At 38.8% G+C, this 27,943-nt stretch overlaps 2 protein-coding genes across 5 annotated transcripts; one reads left to right on the top strand and one right to left on the bottom strand.

Moving 5' to 3' along the window:
• The first annotated feature begins 24 nt into the window (after positions 1-24).
• On the top strand, positions 25-8,080 carry LOC306856247 (septin-5-like). 4 transcript variants are annotated; one of them, XM_079395402.1, is made up of 12 exons: positions 25-988; positions 2,359-2,673; positions 2,795-2,891; positions 2,978-3,064; positions 3,960-4,083; positions 4,210-4,344; positions 4,663-4,780; positions 4,846-4,944; positions 5,027-5,123; positions 7,148-7,310; positions 7,438-7,529; positions 7,790-8,080. In XM_079395402.1, the coding sequence occupies exons 1-11, from the start codon at positions 926-928 to the stop codon at positions 7,499-7,501; spliced, it is 1,362 nt and encodes a 453-aa protein (XP_079251528.1). In that variant the 5' UTR covers positions 25-925; the 3' UTR covers positions 7,502-7,529; positions 7,790-8,080. The 4 variants fall into 4 exon arrangements, 3 of the variants coding, with proteins under 3 accessions (XP_079251528.1, XP_079251529.1, XP_079251527.1); XM_079395403.1 differs by having other exon boundaries at positions 643-983; XR_013782987.1 differs by having other exon boundaries at positions 727-988; positions 5,027-5,193; positions 7,790-8,075.
• Positions 8,075-27,943, bottom strand: LOC306856244 (max-binding protein MNT-like). Its single transcript, XM_079395397.1, has 6 exons — positions 27,390-27,943; positions 23,107-23,773; positions 21,297-21,338; positions 20,000-20,111; positions 11,380-11,572; positions 8,075-10,759 (listed from the first exon to the last, which is right to left on the bottom strand). Exons 1-6 carry the CDS (start codon positions 27,460-27,462, stop codon positions 10,092-10,094), a joined length of 1,755 nt encoding a protein of 584 aa, XP_079251523.1. The 5' UTR covers positions 27,463-27,943; the 3' UTR covers positions 8,075-10,091.

Here is a 27,943-nt window from a genome sequence, read left to right as displayed (position 1 = left end):
CAAGTGAGCGCGACGCATCTAAATATATAACGCTCCGGGACAGCGCAAGTGAGCGCGACGCATCTATATATATAACGCTCCGGGACAGCGCAAGTGAGCGCGACTCATCTAAATATATAACGCTCCGGGACAGCGCAAGTGAGCGCGACGCATCTATATAACGCTCCCGGACAGCGCAAGTGAGCGCGACGCATCTATATAGCCTATATAACGCTCCGGGACAGCGCAAGTGAGCGTGACGCATCTATATAGCCTATATAACGCCCCGGGACAGCGCAAGTGAGCGCGACGCATCTATATAACGCTCCGGGACAGCGCAAGTGAGCGCGACGCATCTAACGCTCCGGGACAGCGCAAGTGAGCGCGAAGCATCTATATAGGCTATACAACGCTATATAACGCTCCGGGACAGCGCAAGTGAGCGCGACGCATCTATATAACGCTCCGGGACAGCGCAAGTGAGCGCGACGCATCTATATATATATATAACGCTCCGGGACAGCGCAAGTGAGCGCGACGCATCTATATATAGGCTATATAATGCTATATAACGCTCCAGGACAGCGCAAGTGAGCGCGACGCATATATAACGCTCCGGGACAGCGCAAGTGAGCGCGACGCATCTATATAACGCTCCGGGACAGCGCAAGTGAGCGCGACGCATCTATATATATAACGCATAACGCTCCGGGACAGCGCAAGTGAGCGCGACGCACAGCTCTCACTGATTGCACTGAGCTGTTGTCAGACTGGACAGTTAGCCGCGTAGTTGTGCCTGCTTTCATCCGTATGTAGGCTTCCGAACATTTTGAGGGTCAGGGAAGCTGCGTTCATTTTAGTGCGGAGATAAACTCCGCATAGAGGAAGAGATATTTAGAAAAACACCCAAAGCATTGACAAGTGGATGTAAACTCCGTCTGGGAGCATGGAGCACCTGTCGTCGACCACCAACCGGTTCGTGAATGCGATGTACAGGCAGCGCGGTGAGGTTTTTTTTTCTTCAGATAAACGCAATACATTTTTAAATGATGGATTTGCATATGTAGGTCATTAACGCAGCTGACTAATTCTATATTAATTTAGAAACTTTAATAATGTTTTTTTTCCTCTGTTTACACACTTTCATTGGCACCAGATCCTGAGGTATGGATGCATAACAATTAAGATGGAAATGTTGTAATAGTTGAAACAAAACGATCAAACTGTGCCAGCAGTCTGCAGCATCTTACTGGAGATCAGAGCATTAGTGTGAGGTATTAATGTGTCTGGACTAATGAGCAGTGACAGGCTGAATGCAGGTCACGTTGTTTGCATTAGAGACTGAGCGACTTACTGTAGTGAATCTCTACTGTAATTAACTTTTATTTGTGTCACTCAAACCTGATGAGTGTGTTCTGTTCATAGCTATGCGATGTTGTTGTAATAAAGCATGTAATTCAGAAAAAAAAAGGCTTGTTTACTAGTTTGATCATAAATGAAAATTGGAGCTGGACAGCCCCAGTCCCCATTCACTTTAATTGTATGGAAATAAGTTGTTGGTACATTCTGCTTGTCCTACAACTTTTTTGTTTTGTTTTATGAATTGGTCTGGGGCAACGTGAAGGTGAATTGAGTGAAGAGACAATGAATTAAACTTGTGTATGATTAAACGCCACTTATGATTTTCGGCTACTATTAAAATAATTACAAAACATTTCAATATAGCTAATGAAAGTAAATGGTGACTTGGTCTGTCAAGCTCTGAAATTATTAGAAAGATTATCAATATAAATTCCAGTCTTTTTCCCACACAAATGCTTTTGTCAACCTGAATAAGTGGGCAAAACTAGCCAATTCAATAACTTGCTATTCTCAAACCAAGATCATTTCTCCACTCATGGCCATGATGGTAACCCCCCAAAACAATCTGTCAAATAGAAATCCCATTGCAGTTTAGTTTATCTACTGTTCATTAAATGGAACGATTTAGATTACTAAGAGGTGCCAGTTTCATGAACTTGAAAAAGAAAATTCTGAATACTCATAAAAGTCCATTTGTGTGAAATAATTTGCTTAATTTAAGATCGCCCTACTCAAACCAGTTAATTATTTGAGTGTTAAGGTTTATAGTGTTATTGTCTCATTGTTTATTATCGACATTACTGTAGCTATAGATGGTTAATGGTTAGATGGAAGAAAGAAAAGGTCAATCACAATTCAGTATATAAACAAATACAAAAAAAGACAATATCACAATGAATCTGTAGCTGACTTCTGTTACATTAAAACTTGAACTATTCAAGCTGATTATTTTATATATAGTGTTATTAAGTTTATACAAACGGAAACAATAAAGTAATTTGTGTCCCATATCTGCAGGTGTCTAGTTTTGCCATAGAAGACTGTGAGGATGCTGAATTGGCCTATACCATGAGAGACCTGCCCCCTAGAGCTGGTCACACCCTCCCTGGATGTGAGATGCCCACGATGGACAGGGAGCCGGATGGTAGCACTCGCCCTCATACACCAGGGACACCCACTTTCACCCGGCCGATGAACAGAAGTTTCCTGGGCTCCGAGCCGGAGTTACACTGCGGTGGACACCTCAGCTCCATGAGCTCTCTGGATTCTCCCCTGAGCCCCTCTCACTCAAAAAGCCCTTGGGGCAGATTTGACCCCTATGACTCTGCTGAGGTAATGTGTAACCAGTCCTGTGTATGATGCATAATGTTGACTCAGCCTATTTGATTGCTTGCACAGCACCTGATTTTGAAAATACTTATTTTGAAATCACATAACCATCTGAGACTTTTAGGATCAAGATAAGGAGTATGTTGGCTTTGCAACGCTGCCTAACCAAGTGCACAGGAAATCTGTGAAAAAGGGGTTCGCCTTTACTCTTATGGTGGCAGGTGAGATCATCAGATGCTATATGTCACAGGCTGCACAAAATAAAATATTTATTTGATGTCCAATAAAACTTTCTTTTCTTTTCCAGGGGAGTCGGGTTTAGGGAAATCTACACTAGTCAACAGCCTCTTCCTCACAGACCTTTACAAAGACAGGAAGATGCTGAATGCTGAAGGTAAGAGCCAGGATATCAACTAAATCAAAAACAATAAAAAAAATTCTCAAACATTTACTGCTAGTTTTCAATGCAACAAATTGAAATTCTAAAATAAACAAACTAAATAAACTAAAAATTGTGTAGAAATATTAAAAAATGACAAACCACACCACCACAATTACTAAAACTGTAACTATTAAAATGAAAACAGAAAATATACAAATACAAATTTTATTCGAAATATAACGAAAAACTATAATAGCATTTTAATTATACTAAAATAACAATGGTAAGAGCAATATTCTTCTGTAAAACAACCTTTGTATAATACACATAAACCTTATGTAGTTTAGTCAATCACAATACATTTTTGTTTGTAAAATCTAATTTATTCAGGAATATAACTGAAATTCATAAATACACCATCAAACATATTTTTCATTTCAGAATTAAAATTAATTTTGATAAAATACTAAAAATATTTTTTAAAACCTTTTGGTGATTAAATCAAAGTCATGTGTTTCAACCAATATGGAGGAACTAAAAAGGTCTGTAAGTCTCCTAAAATATCAGACAATTTGACTTATTGACAAGGCAAAGTTCAGGTTGTTAAATGTCATGTGGTATACCCCCCCCCCCCCCAATAACTGTAATAATATTTGTTAATTAATAAATTCATAATATTTGTTAAAACAATTGATTTACTTTGAAAAATATATATTTTAAAACATTTTAATAATGCTTAAGATATGAACATGTATTTAAGCTGTAAGGAAAATATGTTATAATATTACTTGATGGTTACACCACATGACATGGTCATTCAACTAATGTTTTTTTGAAAATGGCATACATTACTACTAGATTTGTTTTGTTTTCTTTATCTGTATTGTTCTTCATTGACCCATTGCAGAGCGGATCTCACAGACAGTGGAAATCACGAAACACACTGTGGCTATTGAGGAGAAAGGAGTCAAACTAAAACTCACCATAGTGGATACACCAGGATTCGGGGATGCTGTCAACAACACAGAGAGGTGGAACTGCAATGAGTTATTAGAAAATGAATTCATTTCTCTCAGAATACATGTTTGATTTTGTTGATACAAATACATTTGTTCATTTTAAGTTTTGTAACCTCAATTTTATGTTAATTGTAATAGTTGGGGGGCAGTTGTGGACTACATTGACCAGCAGTTTGAGCAATACTTTCGTGACGAAAGTGGCCTCAACCGTAAAAACATTCAGGACAACCGTGTGCACTGCTGCCTCTATTTCATCTCACCTTATGGCCACGGGTAACACTTCCTGACTACAAGCAACTAGCATTTGGTATTTTTAGGTTATCAGCATCATCTGAAGAAAAAAGTGTTTAGTTACAATCAAGTCAGTCCCAGAATCATGTATTATATTGAATTTTTGATGCTTTCTTCTGAAATATTGGCATCAGAATGTTGTCAAACTCATAGCAATCAACCACTATTTAAGATTAAATCAGTTTAATGATAATTTAAATCTAGAGGTTTTACTCAAAAACTTAATGACAGTGTCATTTGATTTGGAAATGTACTTCAGGAATTATGGGAGTGACTCTTTTTTTTCTCCTCTCTCCTCAGTCTCAGACCGATGGATGTGGAGTTCATGAAGATGCTACATGAGAAGGTCAACATAGTGCCCGTGCTGGCCAAAGCAGATAGTCTCACTCCAATGGAAGTCAGAAAAATGAAAATGAAGGTGTGTATGCAGTGTATGAAAAGTATATAATATCACAGTCATCATGGGTTTGTTTTTTTCTCTAGATTCGTGATGAGATTGAGAGATTCGACATCAACATCTACCAGTTCCCTGAATGTGATTCAGATGAAGATGAGTTCAAAGTACAGCACCAGGAACGAAAGGTGACCTGCCCTGCTCCATATTTACATCAAACTTACCATAACACCGACTAAACTGACATGTGGATTTCCATCTTTGTTACAGGACAGCATTCCCTTTGCAGTAATTGGCAGTAATATCCAAGTTGAAAGCCAAGGCAGGCGCTTCAGAGGCCGTCAGTACCCCTGGGGTGTGGTGGAAGGTACTTAGACTCTGTCGTAGACTATTATGTACTATTGTACATAATCTTTTATTTGTTCACAGATGATGAAGTAAGTGTCCCTGCAAAAACATTAACAATCTGTACTGTATGCTCTTACCTGGATACATAGTCCATTCATGTTAAGCAATATGTACTAAATAGCAAATCTCAACTGCTTGATTGTAATATTGGTGAAAAGTGTAAACCATATTATCAGCCAGTGATACATTAGAAGTTGGATACATACACCACGGTAAACATGCCCCCGTCCCAACTATTTTGAGACCTGTAGCAGGCATCAAATTTGAAATGAGCTCATTTGTGCATAAAATTGTAATTTTTTTCAGTTTAAACATTTATGTTATCTATATTCTATTGTGAATAAAATATTGGCTCATGTGATTTGAAATAGTTAATTTTCCTTTTATTCAAATTTAAAAAACGTTTATTAAACGTTCCCAACATTTCCGGAATCAGGGTTGTAAAGCAATATATTTTATATAGAAAATCTCAGCAGCATGATTATGTAAAATGCAAAATGTAAACTGTATTATCTTTTTTACTTTACCTGCATACATTACACGTTTTTTATTTGAAACTAAAATGTAGCAAAATTAATTATCTTTGGATATATAGAGTTTTGGATATAAAGTTCCATTTAGATACTTCCCACTTTATCAGCATACATACTGTACAGTAGTGATGAGAGAAACAAAACTTTTCAAAGCTTTGAATCAACTGAACCAAATGCTCCGCAAAATTATTCACTATTTCGAAGCGTTCAAAACCACACACTGGTGACACCTGCGGGCCAAAACTGTGTAATTGCAGCAAAAACTCAGGCCATACACGCATAAAAACAGCTTTTACAAACCCCTTGCAAGTGTTTTATTGAAAGCAAAGCAAATGAGTTGCCCCAGAGTGCACCCTGGACGATGGGTCGGAGCGACAGAATGACAGCGACAAGACAAGACACAGATAATAAAAAGAATAATTACAAATATACAAAATAGCAAAAAAAAAAACAGTATTTAATATAGACAATTATGTATTGTACATAATTGTCTATATTATATATTGTGCTTTTTGCTATTTTGTACATTGTCTATTTTGTATAGGCCTATTTGTATATTCTTTGCCCATATTCATTATTTTAGGATCGGTGGATAAGCACAAACTTAGGAAATTATGATAATTGACTGTAGTTCAGTAAAACATATAGGACAAACCCGTAAATGGTTTTATTTTAAAGAACAACTGCGGTGACAAATAAGACAATAATACCAAATAGCCCATCAGCGTGAACTGGGGGTTTATGTGTGGATAATGGGAATGAAAACTTTAATATTTAAACCTTAAAATTAACTATTTTATTATTATTATTTTGCATATAGGCCTATTTTAAATGTTTTTGTTTACTAAAACAGCTGTTATTAAATCTGACCAATCAAATCGAATCAAATATTATTCATGTGTTTTAGTGCATATTTAAGCAATAAATGTTCATATATTTTCTCGGAAACATTTTTATTTATACTTTTATATATAGGCTATGCACAAATTAAATGACTGGTTTTGTGGCTCAATCCTTTAAAAAGAACCAGGAATCACTGTACTATATTAGACCTACTGATTTTAGATTTTCTCACCCCTAGCAGTGAATCACTGAAATGTGGAAACATTTTCGTTGAATGTTTTGTTTAGAAACTGAAAATCACGTGACTCTGGCAGTATGATATGATTCAAAACCAAAGATTCATAAAGCAGTGCTTTGAAAGCTCCCATCACTACTGTACAGCACACAAAGTAATATGTATATTAAATCAAAATGTAACTATATTATTGCCCACCCCTCTGTTACAGTTTGAAAATGTATGTCCAACATTCAGCACAGTCACGCAGAGTGATATATATTATATATACATACAGTATAGCATATCTCAACTGCTTGTATCGTTGCTATTCATGATTTTTTGTAAAGCTGTTTTGAAATTCAAATAAATGAGTCGACTCGACTCTTGCAGTGGAGAACCCTGCTCACTCCGACTTCCTGAAGCTGAGGAACATGTTGGTGTGCACGCACATGCAAGACCTGAAGGATGTGACACGGGAAACGCATTACGAGAATTACCGCGCTCAGTGCATCCAGAATATGACCCGCATGGTGGTCAAGGAGAGGAAACGCAGGTCAGAGGATGAACTAACATCATCACATTATATTCTGCAGTGCAAATTAATGGTGTGTTTATTCATGGTCATTACGTTTCATCACTGACCTTCCTGTGTGGTTTATGTTACTGTTTATTTCATCCAGTCTGTGTAACCGGCTAAGAGACAGACCTTCCTGTGCCTCTGATGCCTGTGGACACCGAGACTGAGCGCCTTATTTGGAAGAAAGATGAAGAGGTAATACAGTTTAGTTTTTTTATCTAGATCATTTTAATTAGATCCATACAATGTCTTCATTCTCTTCAGAATAGATTCAGTGCATGTTTGGAATGGGTCACATGACCTGACCCTTTCTAGAATATTACCATGTCTGCCATATTAAGATTAGTATGTTAGCATATTTCAACAAAGCCAATGTTTAAGTCTCTCCTTTCTTTAAAGCTCTCTGATAGTTGTAATTAATCTCGTGTATTTTTTGTTACTTTTTCTTTCTGAAGTTGAGCCGAATGCAGGAAGTTCTGGAGAGGATTCAGGACCAGATGCGTCATGTACATTACGACAGACTAAACAATTAATTTAAATAGAAATATGGCTTGAGATGTCAAATGTTTAAGCTGCATGATACTGCAGTGAATATTAAAATGTGTACATCTTGTGAACGTAGGTGTTTGAAGGAATGTGTCCTAAATTAGCTGTCTGAATGCATCTCCAAAAATACTTTTAATATTTTAGACTGAATGTAAATCTGATTGTTGTGATACACAATAAAACCAATACAACTTGACTTGTAAATGTCATAAGATTTATTATGAATCGTCAATGTTTTTTGTAGTAATCTAGCATATTTTAATAAGTTTTATTACTATTTTAGTTAAACATGGTGGACAATTCGATCTTAATGCAGCCCAAAATGTACAGGCGATATATAACTTAAACTTTCTCCATAGGGAAAATGCACAGTTTTTCATATATTCATATATAATATCAATGTAGAATGAGGTCTAACGGTCCCGCCCACATCATACAGTATGATACATGGTCCCAAAAAATGAAATAAAGGGAGGGATTAACATTTAAACAAACAAACAAAAACTGCAATCTACATGCAAAACCAGGCATCAGTATAATCCTAAAATACATACACATATATGTGAATGCGTGCATATACCTCACATATATACATACATCCATACACATATATAAAAAAAGAAAAGAAAAGAAAAAAACACTAATAAATTTCACAAAGGTTAGGCTATTTTTTTTTTTGTTTGTTTGTCTTTTTTAACTGAATGTGAAGCACAGCATGTATTATTCCATCTTCACATCCCCAAAAAAAGAAAAAGGAAGTCAAACAGAAAAACCAAACCTCAATTTTTTTTGGGGGGGGGGGGGGGGGGGGTTGCAGCAGGAAGAGGATGTTAAGAGCAGGAATCACAGTGTTCCGTTTGAAAGTGACAATGTAAAGCAACAACGTGGTGTACCTAACCATCAACAGCAAACCATTAGTTTACATGGGGAAACGGTCAGATGGCTAACTTTGTGCAGGTTCAACCGAGCGAGTGCGTTGAGTATGGCAGGCCGACTTTAAGAGATGTACTGCTATTGGCAAAGGGGCTTTTTGGCCTGATCTCAATGAAACAGAAAACAGCCATTTTTAACCTCCTAAAATGCTTATTAACAAGTGCTTACTTCACGAAAATTTACACAATCACGCGTAGTAACGAAAAATGGCTGTGCGCCAATGAACGTAGAATGGACACACAACAACAGCACCGATTTACACTGGACAAGTGGCGTAACGTAATAGATTCATATACATTAACGTATTTTCTAAGACTTCATTCGACGTTTTCATCGTGTTGCTAGCACGAGAACATTGGTAACTTCTGATTTGAAGAAACGGAAATGCCCGACTATCACAAGTAACGTTTTTAATAATTTGAAACGTTAATCAAGTATTATTAAGTTAAATATCTGAGCACTTGCTGTAAGCTATAAATGCTTTAATGTACTTTCAAGTACATGTCTTTTTCAGATGTTGAGTTGTATATTTGTTGAGTTTCATTACAACCCATTCGCCTCAACACTTTTGTTGTTTTTTTTAAGACTTTGATTGCCAACAGTTGTCTGTGACTGTAGGCCAGGTCATGGCAGACTAATGTTGTTGTTGGATTGCGTAGGCAGCAGGTGGCGCCATCGAGCTTGAATTGGGGCTTAGGCACTTATATTTGCTCGCAAGTACAAAGACACTTTGAGAAACCTGATCCGAGTCTGAATGTACCTGTTTTTTTAGTCAAAAGCCCCGTTTGAAGAGTTTTAAAAGCCCCCAAAATATAGTTACACAGTAAATGTTTTTCTGCATGCTTTCAGTGCTGACCTTTAAGCACTCGTTTTTGATTAAAGTGGAGATTTGTTTTTGGTGAATGAATGTAAAGCGTGAGATAATTCGCATACAGAAAAAAAGGACACGAGGGAAAGAGAAGAAATAATTGATTTGTTTTAGCACTCCACTCTCACATTACTGAAGACCGACCAATGTCTTCGAATTTAGTTAAGCAAGTGCATTACATGAATTTCATTCCAACGCTGCATGGCAAAAGACACGCAAGCCCCTTCTACAAGCAAAAGAGGACACGCTCCGATCCTGAAGAGGTCCCGGCGTGTAGGAGCGACAGTAGTGAATTTCTGAACGAGATCTAGTCGTCCTTTTAACGATTAGCTCTTCGTCTTTAGTCTCTCTTGCTCTCGCTTTGTGAGACCTCCATTCATGGAAGTTGTTCTGTGCAGCCTCTCTTTTCTTCAGGCCAGCTTTAGTGTGCTGACGGGAAAAGGAGGAACAGTTACCATAGTCACCGGATTGAGCACCGTTTGGCCCACCAGCCCGGTGTGATGGTGAGCGACCACGGCAGTTGGCTTTCCCACCATGGTGGCCTGGTGGCCTGTGACCGGCGTGCCGTTAACTTGGGCGTGAGTGTGCGGGTGGTGCGCCAACGTGTGCGTGATGTGCCCCACCATCGCCGACTGCGAGACGGTCACCGACTGAGGGTAAATGCCCGCGGGGAGGTGGGCCACAGGATGCACGGTGATGTGTCCGATAGGCTGGCCGCCACTAGAGGGCGCAATGTGCGCCAGATGTTTAGGCCCAGCTGGGATGACGTGGTTGACAGCTTGGATGACGGACGCATGGGATACAGAGGCATGGGTGATGACTGTTGGCTGAGTAGAGGAAACGACGTGGGGAGGGGGCGCAGGGGCGATGGCTTGAGGGGTGACCACTGTGGACTGGAGTTGATTGGGTGGTGTGGTGGGTTTGTGTTGTATGGAGATATGCGTAGGGAGAATGGCAGGTGGAGGCATGGCAGCGCGGGGCTCTGACGGCGCCGGTGCAGACGGTTTGGCTGCAGAAGACGAGGGCGGGGAGGAGAGGAGGTCATCATCTACGTCTTGGTCGAAGTTGTCTTCACCCTCTGAAAAAAGCGGAAATTATTCATGGTAATTAGATTTTACCTGGTCTCTTAGCCCTGATACACATTACAATTAATCATATCAGGGTGAAAAATTTATGTTTGATGTAATATGAAATCAACGTAAATTTGGGAAGAAAAATGACCCGTTTAATTGTACACGCCATGAAAAACTAAGAAAAACTGTTTCTGGTGCAAGAAACCTCAACATGGGGGACCTCAAGGGGGAAAAATAAATAATAAAAAAGATAAATAAAATAATAATAATATCAGATCTATTTCTTGTGTAAAAAATTTAATAAAATAATTTGTAAAAAATAAAGTGATTAAAATAAACATTCAATTTATCATCAAATACATAAAAAAAGATTGTGAAATATTATTAGAATTTAAAATAATGGTTTTCTTTTTAGTATTTTTTAAATACAACATTTCTCTCATGGAAAAGCTACATTTCCAGCAGCAATTACTTCAGTCTTCCATGTCACATGATCATTCAGAAATAATTCTAATATGATGATTTGCTGCTTAAGAAACATTTCTTATTATGAGTACTTGAACAGCTGTGCTGCTTTATATTTTTGTGGAAACTGTGATTTTAAGCAAGTGTGTGTGTGTTGTACCTGATGCTGTTGATGTGGAGGCCTGATCATCTTCCGGTTGGACAGTTTGTCGAAGTATCCTGTCGATTTCCATGATGTCTATACACTGGCTCAACTCATTCTTCAGCTCTGCAAGTCTTTGCTGAGTGGCGATCTTCTCCCGTGCCAAGCGCTCCATCTCATGCTCATACTCCTTTTCTTTCCGCTTCAAAGTCTGCAAGAAACATGACACATAACTCTTTGAATCATCTGCACTTTAATGTGCACATGAAGCATTCACTGTGCAAACACTCAATCACACACGTTCTGGTTTCAGTATGACACATTTCTCAATCAGCCAACAAATGTTTCAACAATTAACTGATGTGTAAGCTTAAGAATACACATTGGCTGTAAAGTCTCTACTTCCTGTTTATGTATAATAACAAATAACTGCCAGCAGATATAAGAACAAGAGGTCATAACCATATTCCAAAACCTGCAGAGAAGACTCAACTCACAATTAATAAACATAGTTGATGTTGCTAAGCTAAATGCTCACTCAAAGCATTCTACAAACATTTTAGTCCACACACATCAGCCAAATAAAAGCTCTTTGATTTTAAATGTAGTGGGTGACCACATGAGGAGGGCCATTTGGGATCACGACAAGCCAAATACAAATACTATCTCAGTATATCAACTACTACTCCTATCATTTTGGCTGGTGGATTTATTAAATCTTGGCTCAGAGACAACAATGCATTTATATGGTGGCATCAACAACTTAAAAGATTTGCTTTTGTGTTTATGAAACTAGTCCTGCGTTCCAATTCACAGACTGCCTACACAGTGTTCACTGCTCCCTACTGTGTGCACGATGTTTAACACTAAAAAACATTATTTGGTTATACTTGTTTTTAACTGTAATTATGATGTATGACTCAATAGGAATGCCAGAGCCTTGACTCCTTTTCACTGCCTTTATTGAAACTTCTTCAAGTGCTGGACTGATGTGCAGTGACTGGTGGGTAAATTTTCCTCTCCACTTCCTGTGAAGTGATGAATCAATGTTCCCTCATTCCCTTATTCCCTATGCCGTTTGCAGTGCCCTTTGAACTGAACATGTTCACTCCCCTCAGACTGGAACGTGAAGTAGTCTTATAGTAGAATGGAACACACCTTAGGAGTCAAAATAACTCCATACAGAAATAACTGAGTGAACCTTTTTAAAAGAGAGCAACAGTTTGAAGTCATAAGGGAAGAGAAGAAGGGAGGGATGAATAGTAGGGATGTGGCAGTCACAGGCAAATGGTTTGACCCACTTTTTGTGTTAGTCAGCTTACCACGAGACATCAAACCAGGCTAATGGGAACAAACTGTTTAGACATTTAAACCCTTGAAGAGGAGCAGGTATGTCCGTCCACATTCAAGAAATGTGAGTAAGAGAGAGGCTGGCCGTGTGAGAGCGGAACTGCTCTGTGACAGAATGTTTAACATATGTGCTCATACAATTTTGGGAAACAAACCGTCCAAGGAGCAAAGCAGTTTACACACCCCATCCCGTCTGTCAAAGCCTCACGCACGTGATGGCTCTGACACACTCACATCTGTCAGTTTCCTCCTCAGTCCCTCCCTCACCTATGCTCTTGCCAAAGAAACTGTGTGACAACACGGGCGTTTTGGCTCCTAATTAGCAGGAGTCCCGTAGAGTCAGAGGACTGCAGTATACATGATAACAGCACGTTTCTGAGTGCTGAAGAATAGAAAGCAGAGAGACAGTGAGCGTGCACGAAGATAGAGCGATGTGCAGAGATGGAGGGTGTTTTTTGTGCGTGTCTGGGATTATATAACACACTGATACAGTATTAAGGAAACATGAATGCGACTGGTGCAGTAGGTTGAGAGCACAGAGAGAGAGAGAGAGAGAGAGCGAGAGAGAGAGTCTGTCCTAGTGCAGCCTGATCCAGGATTAGTCAGATTGGACTGTCTGGCCCTAAACCCCCTTCACACAGCAGGTCAACACACACACACACACACACACACGTTGATTTTTGTGGTTTATGGGGACTCTCCATAGGCGTAATGGTTTTTATACTGAACAAACTGAGTGTGCTATTGCCCTACACCAACCCTACACCTAAACTTAGCCCTCACAGGAGACTTTGTGCATTTTAAAAAAACACACCATTTAGATTTAAAAAAAAACACACCATTTAGTATGTTTTTTAAGCCTTTTGAATTACGGGGACATGTCCTCATAAACCACCTTCATATTGTAATACCTCTGTCATACCCATGTCATTATACTATTTGTGTCCTCATAAACCACATAAACATACACACACACACACAAGCCAACACCTTCTGTTTTCTACACGGATAGTATACAACCAGCACTATTAAAATGTATCATATTAAATCGTTAAACATTTTGCAAAAACAGTGTTTTTGAATCTTTAATTGATTATATTAGGCTGCAGCTGAAAGTTATTTTAACATTTAAATAAAATTACACAAGCACCGCTATGAACTAGATGTAGGGATGCACAGATATTAAAATGCTGTCTGATATTGATAAGCCATATAAACATATCCAAAACACAAAAGTTTGGGTTTATACGATTTTTTTTAAAGGTTTTTGGAAATAATTATCTTATGTTGTTCACCAAGGCTGCATTTATTTGTAAAAAAAAAAAAAGAAAAAAAAAATCAAACCAGAAATATTATTCATTTATAAATTGTATTATTCATTTCTTTTTACTATTTATTACAATTAAACAAATTCTATTGTATATTAAAATAAATTAGATTTTTTTTTGATGAATAGAAAAGTTCAAAAGAACAGCATTTACTACATTTACTTTAAAGGTGACATATCAAGGAAATCTGACGATAATCGGGCCCCATGTGCAATTTAGAAAACGTGAAAAATAACAACCCAGTCATTTTTATTTTTTGGGGAAATTCTTTCTCTGCAAGCTTGTGAAAAAACAAGCCACTCAGATTTCGCTCCCCTGTGATGTAGAAAGGGGATCTTATTATAATTTAAATTATAACAAGATATTATTATACTTATTATAAATATTACCGCCCCTTAATCTGCAAGTTTCCACCCACGGTGCCACATGTGTTTTCGCAAGCGCAGACAGTGTACCAGTTCTAACGACATGGCGAAAGTTCGAGCAAAGCATTCTAACTGCTCTGTCTTTGGCTGCACAGAGGAGCACAGAACAATGTTTAGAGTCCCAGCCTCAGAGGAGACAAGAGCAGTGGATTTATTGATTTATTTACCGCATATTACGTTGAGGCCACACAGATGTAATAAACATGCTATTTCTTTCCCAGCTGTTTACCTTCACAGACATAACCAACTGTTTTTGTAACTCCTGTGTTTTTAAACATAAACTTGTGTGTATTTTATAGTTTAAGCGCAATAAGACACAAAAGAGAACTTGTTGAGTGTGTGCACTCAGAGAACCGTGTATCAGAAGTTAAAGTGCATATTGCAGGTTAAAAAGGTTGAGTCCACAGGTTTCCTAACAAGAAATAGGATCTTCCTGGCCTCGGTGCGTTTGTGCAGCTGAAGAGACTGGACTTCACTAATGCATCTGCTTCGAACACAGCCGTGGTGTGTAACTGAGCGATCACTTTACACCGGAGGATTATCATCCAGGCGATATGAGTTTCACATGAGATGCTGAAGCAAGAACTTAGTGAGACTCGGTGCGGTTCCTTCGGTGCATCGGGTCCCGGTCAGCCTGTGTTCGTGTTTTTTTTTTACATTTGTTAACTACCAAATCAGTGAACATAATTATTTAAATAATGAGCCACAACGAGATGTGTATAAGTTGTTGTAAAGCACCGCAGCTAGCTTGTAAGCATTTGAAAATATTGTTAAAACTGTGTAAAAACGTTACCGTATAAGAAGGCATAACTGGTAAGTTAACCTCATTTTGCTAATATTATTACCATCAAGTCTAGTGACAGCTTAGTGACATTGTTTGCACAGCTAATTGGTCATTTTTTTTGTCATGTGTGTTTTTAAGGCTTTGGGAGATGGGAGTGTGAAGATCTGAAGCAGAGGAGGCCAGCTGTTCTGAACCAGCTCTACTGGACCGCAGCTTCCACTCCTAATGTGTGTATACCTGTAAGCTAACACTGATCTCTCACCAAACACCTGCCCTGTTCTCCTCACATCAACTCAATTTGTCTCCTCTGACCGTTGTTCTGTCTAATCCTGGCCTGTCCTGCTCTCTTGACTGCATAGCAGGTTCATCATTTTATCTGTGGTCCATCATACGAGTGTAAATACACATTTAAAATTTCCTCAGCGTCCGAACCGTCATTGCGATCCATTGTTTTCCTGTGGTTTAAATGGACCGCTCTCCCTTTTGATGCGTCACTTCTGGTTTTGGCGCGTTTCAGATGCGGAAGTAAAATTCTCTCACAAAAACGACTCCAGAAGCCTTAATAGCGTATTTTAAAGTCTAGTTCCTACAGTATTTTTCTATACATCGACTCACTGGAGTCTCAAACCTGCAATATGCCCTTTAAAACTAATGTTATATTATAAAACACATGACTTCAGTGCAACAGACACGATAATCAAAACCAAACATATTTTTTTTGAAGCAGAGTATCTGAGGAACGAGCTGTAAATTCACAGTATTATTCTGGAAAAGGGAGTGGGGAACAGCAGCTCATTTGCATTTAAAGAGACATGCACAAAAACAGCCTGTTTCTGCTTCCACTCAAAATAGGCATTTTCAAAATGATGTAATGATCTGTAGGGCATTTTGAGCTGAAACTTCACAAACACATTCTGGGGACACCTGAGACTTATATTACATACTGTTACTGTAACATTATAAATGCCTTTAATGTCACTTTTGCTCAATTTAATGCAACCTTGCTGAATAATTATTCATTTCTTTTAATATTTCAATATCCAGTATCTACTGATAATGATTAATAAAAAATAAAAATATGTAATGTTGGCCGATAACTGATATACTGCAAAATAGTCTGCAAAAACATATGTCTCGAAAACTACATTTTGGACTTTGTTGTAATTGTTAAATGACTGTTAATACCTTGTCAAAGATGCATATAAACATTGGGGTGTTTTTGTGATAAACAATTGAACTTAATATTGCTAGAAGTGATACTTTTGAAGCGAAATGAACTTAAAATAATCAAGTCAAGATGACAAATCAGAATGGCAACAAGACTGTCATCATAGTTCTTGGGAATGCGACACTTCAGCTAGTGATAAAGCAGTCATGATAATACTGAAACATCAACCCCAGCCATCAGCTCAAATCCTAATGTGTGTATAAACCCTGTGCTGACTGACCCCAGGACAGTTTTGAACCCACTACATCTTTTGTTTGTAAAGAAGCAGACTAGACATCCCTACAGACTAGATATCAGGTCCCATTGGATATCACCACGGCAACAGCTGGAACCAGCCATGGTCTCCTTGGCAACAGAGCAGGGAAGGAGCAACGTGTTGATGAGGAGAAGGTGTAAGAGAGAGGCGAGGGCTAACGCAATTGGCTCACATCGACCTCTAGTGGGCTCTCACACCCCCTCCCCCGTTTCACGTCTCCATGCCCCTCTACTTTTGTGATTAAAACATTCCTCACCTGCTCCCAGCATCCCTGCGCCTTTCACTTTTATCACTTAGTTTGAAAAAGAGGGCGCTCAAGTAACACTGCATTCGAACATCCAAACAATGAAATAATGCTGCAATATATTTGTGACTGATTCGTATAATCGGCTATTAAACATCCAATATTCCATTTTTTTTTATTGCCAAATTTACTGCACCTCAATTGCAAAGTCTTTGACTGTCTTGTCAACAGATAATACACATTACGTACACATACGTGTCCTTAAAGAGAGTTTAAAGACTGTTTTTTAACATTTAATTACACTTTTAAAAAGTGCACTTTGTAGTCATAGTCATTTGTTGTGCTTTAAAGGTGACATATCATGAAAATCTGAATTTTTTCCATGTTTAAGTGCTATAATTGGGTCCCTGTATATTGGGTTGACTCTATATTACGCTGTTGCCACACAGATCTAATATAAACATGCAAATTCTTTTCCAGCTGTTTACCTTTACAGACATAACCAACTATTTTTGTAACTCGTGTGTTTTTAACACACTTGTGTGCATTTGACAGTTTAAGCGCAATAAGACATAAAAGAGAAGTTAGTTTAGTACTCGCATACCGTATGACCGCTGCTTTCTGTGCGCGTGCTTCTGAAGTGTGTGTGCTCAGAGGACCGTGTATCAGAAGTTTAAACTGATATGGCTTTAAAATGCATGATTTCTGCGCCATAGACATGATAATCAAAACAAACTTTTTTTTTTTTAACAGAGTATCTGGCGAATCGGCTGTAAAGGCACAGCCCTGTTTTGAAAAAGGGGGCAGGGACAGCAGCTTATTTGCATTTAAAGAGACATGCACGAAAATGTAACTGTAGTGTGTTAAATTATAAACATTAAATTATAAAATAATATTAAATCTCAGGGTAATATATATTTTAAATGCAAAACATCAGTACAAGTATGTAAATATAACTATATGTAGATATGACTTAAAAGTTTCAGAAGAAATGGCATTAAAGTACACTGTAGTTTACCATAAATGCTGACAGTAAACTTTAACCATATTTCAAAGACAACAGAATTATGAAATTCAGTATACATTCAGTATTATGGTTTACATTTATACGTTTCCATTTAATTGCAATTGACGTGATTAAGTGTCTGAAAACATTACATTCAGTTTGCACTTAAACACATTCTCAAAGTATATTATTTCCATAAGTACTCTTTTAAAAGTATGCAAAATGTTATATTTTTATTCGTTTGATTATATGTACAGAAGTATTATATCATATCAGCCACCAAAAAAATTAATAAATTAGTTGACCACTAAAAGTGTGTAATAAAATATAAACATTAGCACATAATGGACCACCATAAATCAACACAGATGATGCTGGTACATCACTGCAGCTGTGAACTGATCATGTAACTCATATTATCTTGTGAAAATTCAACACTGCTGTCCCTGTTATACTGCTCCACAACCAGCGGGCGTAAAACAAGCGCGCCATGCCTGGAAAAACCACAGACAGCATTTGACTGCATCTAGAACGAATCTGTAAAGAAACTCAATCTACAGACAGAGGGACCCCCTGCTGCTTACTGACCACCAGCTCTGTTTGCCATGGTCTCCCTGGTTACAAAGATTCACAGCACTACGGCCCAGAAAAGAAAGAAAAAACTCGACTCAAACAATGTAGCGTAACCTACTTTCACACAAGCATGCCATACAGCACGCATCATGTCCTGCAACAGTGCATTGTTTGATTTAAACAGCTTCGGTCGGCATGTGTGTGTGTCTGGCGTGCGCACGCTGAGGGAGAGAGAGGGAGGGGAGGACTAGCACAGAACAGCAGTTGACGTCACCGGGCTCGCGCTCGCCATGTGCTCATGCCTCACGTGGACACAGGAGCAGGCTCAAAGCAGACGCGGGAGGGGGAACGAGAGAGAGAAAGAGCTCCAGAACTGCGCTCGCAGAAGAGAGTAGCGTGCGAGCTGGCGGCCCACACTCCCTCGCTTGTGTTTATCGTGTCTTTATAACCATCGCTGGCTTCAGTTTTACAGCTTTTGAGATCATAACTCAAGGATATGTCTTTCATAAACAGGTCACCTTTCCGCCCACACTATTATACTAATTGTTGCGGCTACAGTCTGCAAATTAAACGATTGACCGTGACCTTGGCGCTTTCATGTCAGCTGCATCTACGTCAGTGTTAATGTTCTGATCCGGGTAAAATTATATGCACTTTAACAGCTTAAACATGCCATTGACCACCAAATGAATCTTAAATTTGCAAAATGTAATATTTAGTCATTAAAATAAATCAAGGTTTTCATATGCTCAAATGAACATTTTTAGCTGGCAAAGAAAAAGCAGATGGATAGAGAAACAGCCAAGTGGAAAAACAAAGAAGTATACCTCTTCTTGGTAAGAAAAGAACAGGGGAAGAGGGTAAGGAAAAGATATAATGAGCGCACACGGAGAAGAATTCGACCCAGGATGTTTTGGCAGATGCATATGACACAGTTCTGCCAGTAGAGTATGTGGAGAAGTGTATGTGGGTGGGAGGGTGAGAACGAGAGAATAAGGAGAAAACGGACTACAAATCCCCATCTTGTGACCTACTCCCAACACATTTTCTGGTTTTATATGTTATTACCATAAAAAATATGCTTTAGGAATAAATCATATTATAATTGTTTTATGAATTCAATTAGGCAGCCAACTGTTACAGGTCAGAGGAAAAACATTGCCAATCAAAACTCCATCCTCACATTCAAACATTAACTTTTACAAGCAGACGTAACAGTCCACACCAGTTATCCTACAAATGGAATAAGGATGTATGTGTGTTTCTAGGTGATCTCATAAAAACATGTCCGGGTCATCAAACCTTTACCCTCAGAAATCAAAGGAGAAAAATTATATATTTTTCAATGTTAATATTCTTAATGGACCTAAATATAGGCTTCAATATATGCAAAATATATTGATTAGATTTATTACACTCATATCAAATCCCATCATTGATTTACCTGGATGTAGCGGAGTGCACTCCTCAAGACACTCAAATTGGAAGTTTTCTTTTCATCCACATTAGGAACGTTCCTCTTGAGGGTCTCAAAGCATTCTTTCAGATGTGCTCGTCTGTGACAGAAAGAAAAGCACTGGTCATTCCATTTCTTCTTGTTTTGTGCAAAGCAAGTGAGAGTTTTAACAGATGTTTAGGCAAAGTGATTTGGTGATGGAAGTAACAGCAATGAAGAAGTCAAAAGGCAATTGCTTTGTGATAAAATATCTGTTACTGTACTAACAAATATACAAGGGTTAACGTGTCTGTGATCAGTCCAGCAACCATACAACTTACATTAAAGGATTAGTTCACTTTTAAAAAAACTTTTGCTGATAATTTACTCACCCCCATGTCATCCAAGATGTCCATGTCTTTCTTTCTTCAGTCGAAAAGAAATTAAGGTTTTTGATGAAAACATTTCTCCATATAATGGACATCAATGGGACCCAAACGGTTCAAGGTCCAAATGACAGTTTCAGTGCAGCTTCAAAGGGCTTTAAACGATACCAGACGATGAATAAGGGTCTTATCTAGCGAAACGATCGGTCATTTCAAAAATAAATAAAAAAAGTTTAAGTTTTATAAGCACAAATGCTCGCCTTGCTCTGTTCTGTGATGCGCGTTCGTGACGTCACGTAATACGCAATTGCGTTGAAAAGGTCACGCTTGATGTAGGCGGAAGTACCGAGTCAGTGTTTACAAATGTGCGGAAGCAGGACCATATACACATATTCAAATGTCTTTGTGTCAGTTTATCGTTTAAAATGCCCATTTCGTGTGCGTATCCTGGGTGTTTTAATATTAAAAAGCCTAAAAGAACATTTTGGATTTCACGTCAACCGTGACCTTTTCAACGTAATTGCGTATTACATGACGTCACGAACGCGCATTTAAAAAATTTAAACTTGTTTATTTATTTTTGAAATGACCGATCGTTTCGCTAGATAAGACCCTTATTCATCGTCTGGTATCGTTTAAAGCCCTTTGAAGCTGCACTGAAACTGTCATTTGGACCTTGAACCGTTTGGGTCCCATTGATGTCCATTATATGGAGAAATGTTTTCATCAAAAACCTTAATTTCTTTTCGACTGAAGAAAGAAAGACATGGACATCTTGGATGACATGGGGGTGAGTAAATTATCAGCAAAAGTTTTTTTAAAAGTTAACTAATCCTTTAAGGCTACACAACGGCTTTACCTGTTCAGCTTCTGTTTGACAAAATTAATAAAATCAAAAATGTAAACAGAAGTTAACCCACCTGTTCTTTTCCAGCTTGTTGTGAACTTCTCGAGTTCCAGCCCTGCGGGAAAAATATTGAATATGTTTCTAGGACACCATGTAAACTTTAACAAATCAACCCATTACGTTTTATATCATGGTCTGTTGCATGTGGGTGTCAATAAGAAAATCCTGTCATCGCTCACTCTCGTGTTATTTCAAACTTTTTTCTTCTAGGGAACACAAAAGGAAGGATTTCCATACAGCTCTTACACAATGACATCAAACACTGAGCAGGGGTTGTCAAACTCTGAAAAAAACTAAAGATATAAAAGTACTATAATGAGTGGTGCTTATGAGTCTTCTAAAGCCAAATGATAGCTTCATGAGAACAACAGACCTAACTTTGGCATGATTTGGGGGAAAACATTTTATTACGCAATTATAATAAAAAAAAAAACTCCAGGTTTGTTGTACTTGGGCTGCACAAATCATCCAAAAATGTTAATATAACTTTATTATTATATTACTATTACTACTACTTCATTGTTAAAATGTTAAATGTAAAACTTTTATTTGGGCCACAGAGAGCCCTGAAAATGTCTCTTGTTGGCAACAGCAGGTTTATAAGCACTTCTCATTACAATTTTGGAAAGATGACTGGTGCATGGTGTGTTCTCGAATGCACGTTATAAGCGATGCAAACTCAGAACACAAGCGTCAGAAACATAGTAAGGAGGACATTAGTAAAACAGTTTGCGTAATATCAAGGGTTCAACTATAATTTTACAAAGCTGCAATAATACTTTTTGTGCACAAAGAAAACGAAAATAACGACTTTATTCAACAGTTCTTCGCCTCCAAATCACATCTTCCACCATTAATGAGAGTACCTCTGCACGTAAACAACACCTGTGTGTGATTATGCTGACGTAGAACACGCACTGAGCCTTGTTTACGTGCAGAGGAAAGCAATGTGCATGCGTCGCTGTACTCTCCATAATGTCAGAGGATGGACGAGGAAGAGAAGAATTGTTGAATAAAGTCATTATTTTTGTTTTCTTTACGCACAAAAAGTATTCTCGTAGCTTCGTAAAATTACAGTTGAACCACTGATGTCACATCATGGATTATTTTAACAATGTCCTACGTTACTGAGCCTGGGAACATTTCAGTTGCATTGCTGCCTATGCAGGGTCAGAGAGCTCTCAGATTTCATCAAAAATATCTTCATTTGTGTTAATAAGATGAACGAAGGTCTTACGGGTTTGGAATGTACGGAGTGGGTGGGTGAAAAAATATTTTTTAAATCTTTTGTGTTCGCAAAACTAGAGAACGCAAAGTTTTGCGAGAGAACGCAAAAGATTTGAAAAATATTTTTTCCTCCCACCCCAATTTTTTTTCACCCACCCCAAAATCTTTCCACCACCATGAGCTCTAAGGGGCTCCGTAGGAATGACAGGGGTAAGTAACTGATGACAGAATTTTAATTTTTGGGTGAACTATTCCTTTAACATCCTCAAACCTTGCTTACATTGTATGCAAAAGAGCAGTATGAACGTTCTCAAATTTATCTCCTTTTGTGTTCCACATAATATATGTATATCAGAAATCACAAATGTAGTTTGCAACCTACAAACACACAGCATGACTTGAGGGGCAGCGTTATTTCTCCTCATGGGTCACCGTACAGGACAGCATCCTACTTTTTAAAAATTGCAATCTCATAACAAAATAGCCAACCCAGTTTGGTTCAGTTATGATTACAGATGTGTGTCATTCAGTTTAATCTCCTCCGCTTCAAAAAATCTCTTCAGTTTTCTTGTATAAAGTCACAAAACACAGCTCACCCTCCAGGTCTCCTTTTCCCATCCAGGCTGCGTGGATCTTCCACAACGGCTCCGTTAGGCCTGGGCGGTAGGTCTGCCTGACCCTGGTCCAGAGTGTGCTGAGGTTGGGGTAGTGTTGACTGGGGCAGGAGGGCGTGTTGCTGTGGTGAAGGCTGGGCTGTGATGATGGGGGCTGGATACAAAAGTGCCTGTGTCTGCTGCGGCTGCAGCTGCGGTTGCTGCTTGGGACTGTTATTCAACAGAGGCAAGGTGTTAGCTTCTGCTTTTATGTGTGCGATCAAGTGACGATGCTGCTGCTGCTGCTGTGGAGGGGAGTGGGCTTCCTTGCCATTGGGGCTGAGGAGGGGGGCTGCTGGTGGGGACAGGGCTGTGGACAAGGGTGTGACCACTGGCATAGGGGAGGCTGTGTGAAGGGACGAAGCAGTCTGAATGGGAGGGGCCGCAGGGTTGGCAGGGACCACCGGGATAGGAATGACAGTTATGGGAACAGGTGGTGGGAGGGGAGGGGGCGGGACCGGAGGGTGGTGCTGGTGGTGGCGGTGTGGCTCGAGCCGCATGTCGTCGGCCCAGGTCACATGGTTAACTTGGACAGACTGGATAATGGGGGCGGAGAGCTTCTGCTCGGCCTCACGGGACAGCAAGGCCTTCTCTCGCCGCTCCTCCTCCTCTGTAGAGAAAAAAAACCAGATAAAAATTAACGTTATGCACAAAGACAGATTAAATGAAGGCTACAACTTGGAAATGCTATTTGAGAATAATACACTGTATATTTAAATTTGGGATGCTGTATAAAAATGCTGGACAGAAACACCAATGTGTAAGAAAAAAAAGTGTGCTTTTTTTTATACATTTTCAATACATAAAATACTAGAAACACATTTACAGAATTCATTCCCAGATGCTTGTTAAAAAAAGGCATGTGACTGATTAATTCACTCCTGGTTGGTGGCTTTTAACCCTTAGAACTGTCTGAAGATTATCAGAGAATTTATGTTTGCACATTCTGAACAGAAATTTATTACATTTAATTAGAAAAAAATGGACAGCTTGTTTTCGTTTATATTTTGGAATTTCCTTAGAAGTGACCATTTTGTTCTCTTGAACACATGGGATGGAAACACTGCTTGAGCTGCAAATAGTTTTGCAGTTTTTCTTGCATAAATTAAATTTGCAGCTTGAATGGAAACTTACTATTCTCTCACTTGAGATTCTAATGAGAACGAGACAGACACACTGCTTGATCTGTACAGTTTTTGGATTTCTTGAATAAATTAAATTCGCAACTTTAAATGGAAACACTTATTTTCTTCTCGGCTTTTAACTGGAGATTCTAGTTAGAGAAAGGCGGAAATGCTGCTCTATTCACAAACAGTGTTTGTGGTATTCTGATTTCTCACATAAATTCAAAGCAGAATCAAAAGCAAAATCAAAGTGTGACTTCTTTTTGAACAAACTCATGCCAAAACTAAATTAGTCTGAAGTTGTCAGGAGTTCGAAACAGCTTGCCAAAGAGAACTTAATTCACTTTATACACCAGAGTTATATTGATTATTGGACAATTTCAACATTTTCAAATGGCCTTGTGTCAGTCCAAAAATCTACGACACATCTACGACATGAAGTGTAAATTAATAACGAGAAGCTGAAGACTAACAGAGTAATTTAATACATCAAGACAGTGTATGAAATTCATAAAATAGGGTGCAAAACCTGCGGTGTAGCTATAGTTTTCATTTTAAACAAGAAAGGTGCAGGGAGCAGTAAATCATGACTCCTTGTCTAAATTAGGGTGGAGTGTGAGCTAGCTCTCCTGCATGGTCTGTCTCTTTAAGAGAGAAGCCCCAGTAAGAGTCTTGCCTTGTCTCCAGCTCTATGCTGACGTCACACAGCAGTCTGCACGAAAAGCCAAGAGCTGGCGTGGAGAATCTGAGGCCGGGCCGTACCATCTGCAGGCTAAAATGCCCCCGCTATCTGACGATTTCCATGATTGATGGACAGATCTATTGTTGAGCCCGACGATCCATATTCAGTTGCATCTGAGTTGTGACTTCAGATCGATGTTTGAATTTTAATACAAGTGGGGGGAGGATTTCTGGCTGCTGTCCAAAACGTCTTTGAGCCAAAACTGTCATTTGCACCGCAAGACATTCCTGTGCAGGAGAAACTGCATCTTGCGAATGTGAGCACGCCGCAGACAAAAGGGTGACCTGATGCGAAGCGTTCCTATAAAGTTCAAACCACGACATGCGGGAATCCTCCTGCATCAGCAGGAAGAATAATATTAACTGTGAAACACGTTCTCAGAAGCACAGAATGCTGGGATCAATATTTTCAGTGCTTGTGTATTTCTCCAGTACATACAGAAATGCCATTTCTCTTGACATTTAAACAAGTACAAAGAAATGAATAGCATGTTGGGAATGGAATCACAAACACTACTGTGTCATTGTGCAAATATTATTAGCCAGGCTAATAAGCTCCGAACAGCTCATGAGAGTGCCATCTATTGCTCTCCATAAATAAGCATGTAAAGCTCTTGAGGATATACTACGGTGGTCCATAAGCTTTAAGAGTGTGCATTCTCAACATGGCACTGTGTAAATGGGACAAAGGAACCTTCTAATGAAGTTTCCTCATGTCTAGCATACAACAAAAATTCCATTCCTTTTTCACAGGCTAACGTGGAAATCACAACCCACTAGACAAGAACAGCACAAAAGATTTTAAGAGGCTTTGTTCGTTTAAAACTGTGCTTGCATAAAAAGCAATGACAATTCATTCTGAACAATAAAATTACATGCAAACATGACATTTCATTTAACAACCAACTTATCAAACTAACCTATTCATAACTGTGTTACCCGTCTAAGATAAGCAAGTGTGCTGGCTGATATAAGGCTCTTGTTTAATTACGAGCAGCTTGGGAAACATAACAGATCAAATGTCTGAACAATTAGTTAAGAACCTTTCACGTCTTCATTAACACTCAATATATTTAGACACTAGTTCACAAAGCGTAAGTGAAAGCTTAACCAGGTTTGACAGTATAAAAAGCAAAAGGAAATTCTCCCTGCTTATGCAAATATATATATTTTTTAGAGCATCATTCTCACTTCCTCTAACATAAAGCCTCTTTTTTAATACAGCACATTTATTCCTACATTCAATTTTATAGATCTAGGACAAGATCAAAGATTGTGAAAGTGTATGGAAAGTGTGCATATTTGAATAGAGCCTCAAATGAAATGAAAAAGAAAAGAAAATGTTCAAAAATATGCCAACTGCACTTATTGCTGTACAGGCTTTTTATCTGTATTCCCAAAATTTAAACAGTCTGCAAAAGAGTAAATCAGTCTGTCAAGCTTTTACTTGGAAATGCATGAAAAATGCACATTATATAACTTCTGCATTGAGGGAGGGTGGCGTTGCCCTATTTTCTCCCCAGTTGTGACCTGGGAGAGAAGGAGGGGGGCGGGGTGTCTGGCGCGCACGTGGCTGAAGAGGGCGGTCTTTCAGCACGCGGTATTTGCTGTGGGTGTGGCTTTACTGACACGTCACCTCGAGAATGAAACAAAAAGCCCTCAGCTCTGTTTAAAGCGAAAAATAAACCGCAAGTAAAACCTTACAACGTCTGTTTAATAGAATTTCTGTTGTATAGAAGATGCGAAAATAAAAGAGAGATTAAGCAAATAATAACGAAGAAGCTGTGATGGGAAAATCACACAGTGTCTTGAAAGTCATGAGTGAGATAAGACCTCAGCAATGTCATTATGTAGAAAAAACCCTTGGTCTATTGCCACCGCCCAACGGATAACAAACACGACGTTCCCTACTTTCAGCAAACCTGTTTAGAAATTAACCGGTCGGTAAAAATGGTTAGAATTTTAAGAATGCCAATATAAGTGCATAAACGTGTAACTTTATGAGTCTGACAAAAATACGACGCGCCATGTACTAGGATCTGTCGGGGAAATGTAGCACGCGCTACTGAGCGAGTATAGTAGCACACTAAATATAGCATGCATTTAACCCGGAAACCGAGTGAGCGAAATATGCCCTAGTCACGAAGACTGCACCTTAAAACAGTGCAAACCACTGGACATTACTATTGAGACAAAGAGCTCTTTCTCGCAATGCAACAATTATTATTTATTTAAACTGTAGCTATTTATCTTGAAGTGTGCCGGCATGAAAATGCAATTTGCTGGGTAAAATCCCTGTTAGTTCATACATATCTAATTTATCCCATAGATCTATGCAATCCCCCAGTTCCCCCGCCTTACCACGTGTAATCTGTTGTTGCTGGGCTTGCCACTCCAAATACCTGGCCGCTTCCAATAGAGTATCGATACTCATTTTGAACACCGATACAATACGTTCCCGTTAAAAAAATATATGCAAGCCCCCGGTACAGATATATGTGGTGGGTTAAATCACAGTATAATCCACTGGCTTCCAAAGACAGTCATAAGACATCCAAGGCGCTCCCGAAATTCATCAGAAACGCATTACTTCACTGGCAACAAGATGGCGATTGGAGTAACAGAAAACACAACAAGAGGCATACCGTGCAAGGTCCGCCCTGTTCAGTGCTCATACTACCAGTGATTAAAAAGTAGGGCAGAACACGCTTCACTCTAAACTATAGGATCGGGAATCCGAACAGAACATAATCTCAGAATAGAGATATAAATGTTTATATAAACGATCAAGATTTATATGACACAATAGAAGCTGTGCAAACTTGTTTCCGGTCGCTTATTAGAGCATAAAAGGAGGAAACTGTGCGAAAAGTCCACCGAATCCGTGTTCCGGGTTTTCTCGGTGGCCCTACCCT

This window comes from Barbus barbus (genome assembly GCF_936440315.1).
Source record: "Barbus barbus genome assembly, chromosome: 36".
Lineage (NCBI taxonomy): Eukaryota > Metazoa > Chordata > Actinopteri > Cypriniformes > Cyprinidae > Barbus > Barbus barbus.
This window is presented reverse-complemented; position numbering and strand designations above follow the sequence as displayed.

What these genes read in the sequence shown, in the direction of transcription:
- LOC306856247 (XM_079395401.1), top strand. Translation starts at nt 926, where the DNA reads ATGGAGCACCTGTCGTCGACCACCAACCGGTTCGTGAATGCGATGTAC. An exon ending in CTTTACTCTTATGGTGGCAG is followed by an intron (nt 2,892 to 2,977) that starts GTGAGATCATCA and finishes TTTCTTTTCCAG; the next exon opens with GGGAGTCGGGTTTAGGGAAA. An exon ending in GAAGATGCTGAATGCTGAAG is followed by an intron (nt 3,065 to 3,959) that starts GTAAGAGCCAGG and finishes GACCCATTGCAG; the next exon opens with AGCGGATCTCACAGACAGTG.
- LOC306856244 (XM_079395397.1), bottom strand. Translation starts at nt 27,462, where the DNA reads ATGAGTATCGATACTCTATTGGAAGCGGCCAGGTATTTGGAGTGGCAA. An exon ending in GCAACAACAGATTACACGTG is followed by an intron (nt 23,774 to 27,389) that starts GTAAGGCGGGGG and finishes TTTTCTCTACAG; the next exon opens with AGGAGGAGGAGCGGCGAGAG. An exon ending in GTGCACTCCGCTACATCCAG is followed by an intron (nt 11,573 to 19,999) that starts GTAAATCAATGA and finishes TGTTTCTTGCAG; the next exon opens with ACTTTGAAGCGGAAAGAAAA.